Genomic DNA, 9,369 nt, shown 5'->3' with positions numbered 1-9,369 from the left:
TACGCGTCCGACTTAGATTTTGTGAGTACGTTCATCTATCATCCCGTCGACCGCGGATTCGTTATTGAACCTAGGATCATTGTCATTAGTTTCTCGAGTACCTAACTACCACGGTTACTTGTCCGGTTCTATAATAATCGTATTTGCACTGGTCAATGTCTTCTCTATCGCATAACGACAACGTGTAACCCAAACGAAGATTCGTTTCACGCCCCTAACCCTAATTCTAACGTAAACGCGACATACATATGCATACGCGTACGACACAGAAATAATATTCACGAATGATCGAAAAGGATTAATTAACGGAGGAGAAGAAGGACGATGACGATACGCGTGCCATGATTATCGCCGGTATGGATGAAAGAACGAAAGGCTGGTAAGAGGGCGCAAAAAGCCGGGAAAATTAGTGACGCTTCTGTCAGCCGGCTTCTTAAGTGCCCGCTTAAACTTTTGTTGCTCGGTGTACGCGGCCGCGGTGACTCGGCGCCTTTTCGCGGAGGCGCCGACCACACCTCGGGCGCCACCTAGACGCATTTCGGATCCCTTTTTCTCGGCTAAACTATCACCTTCGAAAGGTGGCAAACGATTTTTCAACGCGATTACTACCTTCAGCCGTCTCTCCGTGTACGCGTATCTGCGCTTTCAGTTAATTTCCACTGGAAAACGAGCTGTGATCGACGATTAATTAACCGTTTGGAACCAGACGCGAGCCTCCGCGACTGTGCGGCAATTGGCAGATCGTTCGTAACGAGATCGAGAAGGAACAAGAAGAGGAAAAAGAAACGAGACAAAACGGAACAGGTCGTTGCCGGTAATGAACGTTCCACTGGACCGGTATTTACCCCGTTCTTGAATCTACGACGGTAGCAGGATCGCCGTCTAAAACCGTCGTCGAGTTGCGGTGATTTTCTCGCGGTGGACGTATTTTCCGCGAAATCGATCGTGGCCCGGCAGCTTCGGTTAAATTGCCTCGTCGAGTCCCGATAAGCGATACGCTCGCCACTTTTTCTTCGCTGCATGCCGGCCATACGCAACGGCGAAGTTGGTTATTTAGAAGTCATTAGGACTCGTTACGTTACTCACCGCGCACAGTCCCTACTTATCGGCTAATTACGTACACAGCCGTACACGGGTCGGTGCATCGGTGGATCCATAAGTGGCGCGCACACACGCCGTACGGCCGATCGTTGGCGCGCTTTCGGTCTTTAGCGTCCCCTCGGCACACTTACCTCCGCGTTCAGAAACTGCATTCTAATGAAACGCCACGAGACCCGCTCGCTCGCTCGCTCGTTTATGTAATTCGCGACGCGCATCGAGATTTATGTATTCGGACACGTAGATTTATGTATCCGCGGCGGATTTATGCGCTCGTGGCTGGATTTATCGCTACAAAGCCACTACGGAAGCCCTGCTACTTTAATTAGTTCGAATCGCGGCCTTAACCCTCCTCGATGACGTTTACCCTTCTTAGCGGAAAATTCTATTCGCATCGACGCAACGTTACGTCTATCCGGATTAGTTGTAATCTAATCGTTTCCAAATCGATGGACATGGAACGCTTTGACGTTCCTGTTACGTGGAATTGAGAACACGAGAGGTAGGAGAGGAAATATTCCATGAACGTTCGATCGTCGAGGAGAAGTTGCACGATGACGCGCAGGTAAAAGAGGGTGGTGCACGGCTAACGATTTCGAAAAACTGTAAGCCGAGCTGGAAAGCAGCACCGAGCCACCGCGTAATACTCTAGAATTACGAGTCACGTCCCGAGGGTAGTATTTCCTCGCACGCACGCGAATCTGCCGCGCTGCCGAATCCGCCAAAGCTGAGACTTTGCCTTTACGGTAGACGGTACGCGCAGAACGTCATCGCAGACAATAAAGTTACACCGATACGACTAAAGTTTCGACCGCATCTGCGATAAAAAGAATCTTCGAATCTATCGTTTTTTAAAAAAAAAAATGGAAAAGTCCAAATTCTCAAAACAGTTGCTCGCCTTATCCGCAAGTATTCGCGCATTGACAGAAATCTCTCGCGAACGCGTTAAGCGTGTTACGGGAATTACGATGTCAACGGGGATCCAAGGGATTCGAGTTATTATCAATGTAATTACGGCGGTCGTGGCTCATTACGATGGTAGTGAAATTTATAAACGGTTTATGGTATCATCGTCGCTTTTCTCAGCCGCTGTATCGTACCGTTTGAAAATCATGCTTTGGAGAGAGAAGAACGACGAAGAAGAATCTTAAGTGGAAAAGAATTCCGTTGCGTTAAGAGAGACGAAACTATCGCGCGTTAAATGAAAATACGAGCAAGTGAAAACGTCACGAGCGAGCAGGATGATTCCGAGAGGGAGGCAAGAGTCCTTCACACGGTTTTGCGCTCGTTATATGCCATCAACGCTAAACACCATCAACCATGAACACGCTATAATATTTTACTACATGGCTATCTAGAAGTAATACCTCATACACACATTGGATAAGAAGCAAGAGTGATACGCGTATAACGGGCCGCGCAATAGAGATGCCGGTACGATAATAAGATACCGATAAGTCAAGAGGAAATTAAAAATTGCCCTCCAACACGCTACGCGTTTGCGTCTAGCCAAGAGTTCGATTCTACGCTTTAAGACTAATTACGTGTTTATTCTCTTACCTTTTTGGTCGGACAAGGAGGCCGTTATCGACCATCTTCCATCGAAACATCGAACGTTTGACGCTAAATTTAGATGTAAAACTAAAACAGTGAGTCACGTACTTGAGAATATTACGCTAACGAAGTATAGTATATAATGGTCGTTAAAACGAAACGAAACAGAACGGTATAGAATTTTACGACGTACAAAACTAATAACGCGACGATGTTAGCGCCCTGCTGGTTAAGTTACGACTAAACGACTCGACCAAGGACTCCGAACGAATCGAAATTTGTTTTTCCTTTGTCCTTCGGTTATTGAACGAAACGATAACGAATATCGTTCGAACGTCTACGTATCACGCGTGTATGAATATTCCGTTCCGTCTATATATACCGTAAATACTACGTTTCATCGTTTAATATTTTTGCCTTGTAGCCGGCGTCTCGTTCCGATCGTACCGTTACACCGTCCGTGTTTCGAATTAACGAACCAATTATTCAGCGTGCCGCAAACAAGGGTACACGGAAAAGGACACGACCAACGAAGAGAAAGTTCTCGTAAATATAGCAATTACCTAAAGCGTCGGATCGAGGCGCTGCTAAACACGAACAGGCTCACCCGAGGCGATCTGTTAATTAGAGACGCGCGCAAAACATTTCCATTGAAACGGTAAATTAGGTGCAAATTTAACCGCGGGACCGGCTGAAAGAAACACGAGGAGAAATGCAACGAAGAAACAGCAGTTTTTTCTCTCGTTTCTTTTTCTCTCTTCTCTCCTCTTTTACTCGAAGCCACGGCGCCGTAACAGCATGGCGACATCGCTAACGCGTCGTGATACATCGCAATCGTGAGAATCCGGCTTCGTTGTTTCTTGAGGCTTCTCGACACCAGCCGGAAGAACACACGAGCTTCCCACGCCTCTGGCAAACCGCTTTATAACGGATCGTCTTGATTTCTCGGCTAGTCAAATGCACTGGTTTCGAGGCGATCTTTTGCCGAGGCAACCAACCATCCACGGTCGGCGTGATTGAAGAAAAATTCGTGTCACGAAACCACCGAGCACCGACACGATTTCAAGTACGGAATGGGCGGTGGCCGAGGAATTTCGCGAAATAGCTAGAAAAACGAGGCTAACCGGCCGGTACCCGATAACCGAGGGGAGTGTGCGGTGTAACGATATATTTGCATGCGCGTTTGTCCGCCTATATGGTGCCTGTAACGTTCCAGCTAAGTTTTCCATCTAAAAATACTAAATAGCACGGCAATCTTGCCTGAGAAAGCGTGTCTCGTACAATTCTATCGTTATTTTCTCGGCTCGTTACAAGCTACCCTTTAGGCGGTCATTTTTTCTCTCTCTCTTTCTCTCTCTCTCTCGCTCTCTTCTCTCTTTTTCTAAACTTCGTACGCTTCTAGAGGGTGAACACGATTCGATAATACCGGCGATCGAGCGTTGCAGAACGTAAACGCGTTCCGTAATGGCAAATGCTAATTCGAGTTCTTCTCCTTTTATCCCTTTGTATCGCGAATGAAAATTGATACGTATATTACACCCGTCTATCCGGTGGAACATGTGTTCCATAGTCAGTCGAGCAAATAATAATTTGAAAATATGTCGCCCTATTCTTTGCCTCCGTTCTCTGTCTGTCGCCATTATTATCGCAAACCGAGCCGACAGCTTGGTTGCATTAGTGTCGCGAGGACTCGTAACCACAAAACCACCGACCAGTCCCAAACACCATTATAAATGCATTAACTCTCTCCCTTGGCTTTATCCTCCCCCCTTCTCCCCTCCCCCACACGCCTTTTAAACGTGCGTCGTTCGCGTAATTCTTTATCGTCGTATCGTTAGAAGCGACGCGTTATCGAAGAAAAAATAGCAAGAAATTTGCCGATTGAATTTCTAGAAGAGCGTGGAAAGATGCGACGATCGGAGAAACGTTAGCCAGAGTCACCGAAGGAACCCTGTTGGGTCGGGGTTTCCATCGTCTCCGAAAAGTCGACGATCGTTAAGCCCGATGGAAGCCCGATCGTTACACTTTTCTTAACACTTCCCTCGGACCTCTCTCTCCCCAGTTTACCCTTCGTTTTATTCGAGGCAAGACGAAGGCAGCTCGCGGGAACCTTTCGAGAACGATAAATCAATGACTCTTGCTCTTTCCGCAGCTACTTCCGACCCTTGCCCTGTCTCGCTCGCTCTCGCGGTTATTCAACCGCCGCTACAAAGAGCAGGCACAGCAATTAAGGGTGTTTTAGAGTGGCTGCACTCGAAAATGACCGGCCACCCCTAGCGGCGGTATTAAAAAACATTACTCATCATATAATCGCACGAGTGGTTTTCATTGCAACTTGTCGTCTCCGTTCTTCACCCCGTAACTCACCCTCTTCTCTCGGTTACACGGCGGTCTCCTCTCTTTCTCTCTGCCGTTTCGTTCTCTCGCGCCTGTGCATCGGCCGGTCTCCTTTTCGCCAGCATGCCAGCGGAAAAATGAGAAATGATCGTGGCTCGATTCGGGCAGGGTCCTGTTTAAAATTCATGAACGATTTTACTGCTACCTCCCCTATCGTCGAGCGTCACAAAAGGCCGAAAGCTAGGGGGCATATCGAGAGAGAGAGTGGCCCACATTTTCGAGCGATGCGCACAACGCGCGCAGAGTAAGAGAGACAAGTCGTGGACGAGAGGGGCGGCGAAGAGGGAGGCATGCACCCCACGAAATATATTAATTGTCGAATTTTCCGTGCGAGCTGCATATCCGTTAGAGCCGCTTTGTCCCTTGCCAGCCACGGATCTCCTGATTATTAATTACCCTGACAACGAACTTCGTCCCCCTGCTCGCCCCCTCTCGCCTGGCCTCCCGTGAAATTCGCGGCCTCGTTTCGAAGGCACAACGTTTTTCCTCTGCTATTTTTTTTCATTTTTTTAATTTTTATCCCGTGCCGCCGGTTTTTATGGAAAAACGTAACGAATGTCCCCGTCGACCGTTGGGGGGCTCGTTAATTATCGTCCCGAATTCCGCAGCTAGCGGATCGTCGGCTTTTAATTGAGAGGGTAGCGGACCGCCGAGCTGATTTATCGTCGTAGATAATCGTGACGTTTGACGGCGCTCGTCGAGCCGGTCGAGATTGCCCGAAATTCTATTCCCGATTTCGCGATTCGAAGCTGCCAAGTTTTCTAATTATCTCGCGGTAATTACCTCGAACGGGTCGATCGATCCTCGATTACTGGAGCATGAATCCATATTTAAACGGGAATCGATTACGCGTATAACTGCCGTTAATTATTATAACCAGCATGCACGGCCAAATTATTTTTGCATCGATGAAAAATTGTTTTATCAGCCGTTCGCGTGCACTAAATTATACGCATAGATACTCGTCTGTACTTTGCTCGTGCTCCGTTCATTTTTCCAACGTTATCGACTAACAACGTTGATCTTCGTTTTCGCCTACGACGTCTCGGGGACGTTTTACCATCGTGTACGCCACCGCGCGTGTATAGTCCACCAGACAATGAGACGTAACATTATGTTTACAGTAATAACAAACGAGTAATACGCTGCAACTCGAGCGAGAGAGCTAAATCACCACGTGTCGGTTCAGACGCGAGACTATAATTTTCCACTCCGCTCTTTGATAATTACGCGCGATGCAACGAGTTGCGTAATTGGTTCAATCGGTGCACTGCTATCATCGTCGCAAGCCTCACGGACGCGTTTCGCCCTTTTCGTTTATCCCGCATTTCCATAATAACGCTGATGAAAAGCGTACAGCACGAAATCGCGCCCCTCCTTTTCTTTTCGTCTTTCTTCTTTCTTTTTTTTTTTTTTTTCTTCCAAGTTCATAGTCGGAAACATTTCCCTATCTTTAACCGGGATCGAACGAATGCTACCCTTTTATTTTACAAATGATCGCAATTTTCCTCGAGTCATCGCGCTGGTCCCGCGACTCACGACTGCGTACACGCGTATCGCGGCATCGTTCATTGTTTTTTTCACCCCACGCGATAGTTCACTCTCTAACCTCTCCGTGCACTTTGCCTTTATCGGGTCGTGCGCGTTGTCCATCGGCTGGTAACCCGTGGAAAAGACACACCGACACATCTCCAAGCACGTCCAAAGGCGCTTCAACGTTCGCAACCACGGCGTAGGAAGTTGCGCGCGTGGCATGATACGCGATGATTAGGCGGTGAAACTCCACGGGCTATTTGTTAGTATAATAAGCCCGCCAACAGTGTGGCCAACGTAACCACTCGACGGCACGCCATCCCGTTTTAGCGTAATTGTCCCAGATCGAGATTTACATACGCGGACAGAGATTGGGAGGCGATCGAATCAACCGGGGAACAGTTAGGGGTGAATTCGAAGAAATCGTAAAAAACCACGAAGAATTTTTCCCCTGTAAATGCCTTTGAATATCGTTGAGGCGTTACTTCTCAAGCGATAGCTACGAACGATCAACGACGAAATTCCCGACCATTCGCTAATAAATTGCAAGAGGCGCGTCGATAAGATGTAAACGTCGTACAGAGCGACGAGGAATCGTACGATCGAAATTAAGCTCCTCCCTGTATTCTCTTTGCAGAACGAAGTGGAAGAGGCAGACGATCGTGGGCTTCGAAATAATGGCGGAGAACAATTTCGCGGTGGCGGCTTTCCAGCAGCTGTACGGAAGCGGAGCGGCAGCGGTTCCTGCGCATCCTGCGGCAGGACGATACTGGCCGTATCCTAGTGCACACGCGTTACCAACCAACGGTCTCTTCTACCAGCAAGCGTCAGCGGCGGTCACCCTGCAGAAACCCCTTCCCTACAGACTGTATCCTCCGACGATGATCCTGGCAGGGCCTAGCAATCCCCTTGGATCTCTGACAGCCAGCTCCAGCCTGTCGAATCTTAGCAACTATTACAGAGACAGTCCAGAGATGCCGGATGGAAGAGACAGAGAGAACATGGAGAGATCGTCCAGGCAGAGGGACAGAAGCAAAAGTCCCGTGCTCAGCGACAGATCGCCATTGATGAAAGAGGAAAGACTGTACGCGCCAACGATGGTGCAAGCCGGTTCGAGTAACAACCTTGGAACTCTGACGGCGAGTTCCAGCCTCTCGAACCTCAGCAACTATTACAGAGACAGTCCGGAAGCGGTGGACGGACGAGAAAGGGAGAACATGAACAGAGCATCGAGACAGAGGGACAGGAGCAAGAGTCCCGCGTTGAGGGAAAGATCTCCTATATGCAAAGACGATAGACTCTATCCACCTACGATGCTTCAGGCAGGGCCTAGTAATACCATTGGATCATTGACGGCGAATTCGGGTCTGTCGAGTTTGGGCAGCTACTACAGAGATAGTCCCGACATGATCGAGGGAAGGGAGAGAGAACACTCGAGAGCGACCAGACAGAGGGACAGGAGCAGCAGTCGTTCGCCGAAAAGAGAAGACAGTCCTCAGAGTATAAGAGCGGACAGCGACGACGAGAGTATACACGATATCTAGGGTATAGATGCCGAAGGAAGGTTCGACGACCTACGAGAACCATTAGGAAGCAGCTACGTCGAGATCGAGGAGGATCGATCAGGCTCTTTCCAAGAGGAGGACGATTAATCCTCTGGAAAGGTTGGCGCGTTCGACGGAGAGATTCAACTTCCACGAACTCGCGATATTTAACGCGGATACGAGCTTTATCGGCAACGCGTTCCAATCTTTCGCGTCAGACCAACCGAACGCGAAGTCGAACGTCTATCGAGAAGCAACGCGGAGAGAAGCGATCGAGTTAATAGAGCAGCACGCGTTGCTTTATAGCGGTTACTCGAATCCTTACTACGTTACGTAAGCAAGAACGCGCGTATAAAAAATTTTCTCGCCGGTTCGCTGTCCAATGGAACTGGCAATGGATTTCGTGAGGTGGAACACAGGAAGTGACATGGCACGGGACGTCCGGGATTTCCTAGATAATGAGAATGCGCAGAGGAAGCGTTATGTGGTTAACCAAAGTTTCGCGATTGGAACATTTAGCGAACCAACGGTACGCTGAAACACAGTATTCATACTCGATGTAATAATCGTTATACCGGTAGATCGGAAGAGAGCGAATCGACTAATCGACGACGTCTCGACAGATTTATCGTAACGCTCACACGGTTCGTCGATCGTGTGTGCCTGTCTGTATATCCATGAGTGTATGTGTGCGTGTGTGTGTGTGCGTGTGTGCATGTACGAATGCGCGTGTGGACGTAAACGCCAAAAGGAAACGGTTGTTAATTGGTAGAAACGTCGTTGAACGACGCGAAGCGGCTACTTTTCGCGGTGTAAATAAAAACTGTTCACCTGTCTGGGAAAGGGGAAGGATAAAGAATAGGTTAGAGAGCCGGCTAGACCTACCATCGAGAACGACTGGAGTCGCGCCAGGAAACGAGCCAATCGCGCACGAACGCGAATCTACAATTAATATGACATTAGGGGGACCTGCCTGCGGGGGAAGAAATCCGAAATGACACGAAATTACACGCGGTCGCTGAAAAAAAAAAAAAAAAAAAAAGAAAAGAAAAGAAATGAAAAAAGAACGGTCGGAAAAGAAGAAGACGCCGGAGAATTTCGGTATATACATAGCGTCGAGGGACCGCTAGGCTGTTCGAACGATCAAATAGCGTTTCTCGCCACGCGACATTTTTGCTCACCGTTGGTTCGTTTGCGAAGCGCCAACAGAAAATTGGCCGATTGATATCGGCGCGGCTCCTCC

The 9,369-nt window shown here is 48.5% G+C and overlaps 1 protein-coding gene across 1 annotated transcript in view; it reads left to right on the top strand.

Annotated features, from left to right (window-relative positions):
- LOC100740223 (homeobox protein B-H2-like) overlaps positions 1-9,149 on the top strand; it is a 27,753-nt gene extending 18,604 nt beyond the window's left edge. Inside the window, exon 3 of the mRNA XM_003490764.4 lies at positions 7,220-9,149. Coding sequence (XP_003490812.1) covers positions 7,220-8,126 — 907 coding nt within the window. The 3' untranslated portion in view covers positions 8,127-9,149. The remainder of the gene's footprint in view (positions 1-7,219) is intronic.
- Positions 9,150-9,369: the final 220 nt, after the last annotated feature.

Source organism: Bombus impatiens, unplaced genomic scaffold, assembly GCF_000188095.3.
Source record: "Bombus impatiens unplaced genomic scaffold, BIMP_2.2 scf_0478, whole genome shotgun sequence".
Classification (NCBI taxonomy): domain Eukaryota; kingdom Metazoa; phylum Arthropoda; class Insecta; order Hymenoptera; family Apidae; genus Bombus; species Bombus impatiens.
This window is presented reverse-complemented; position numbering and strand designations above follow the sequence as displayed.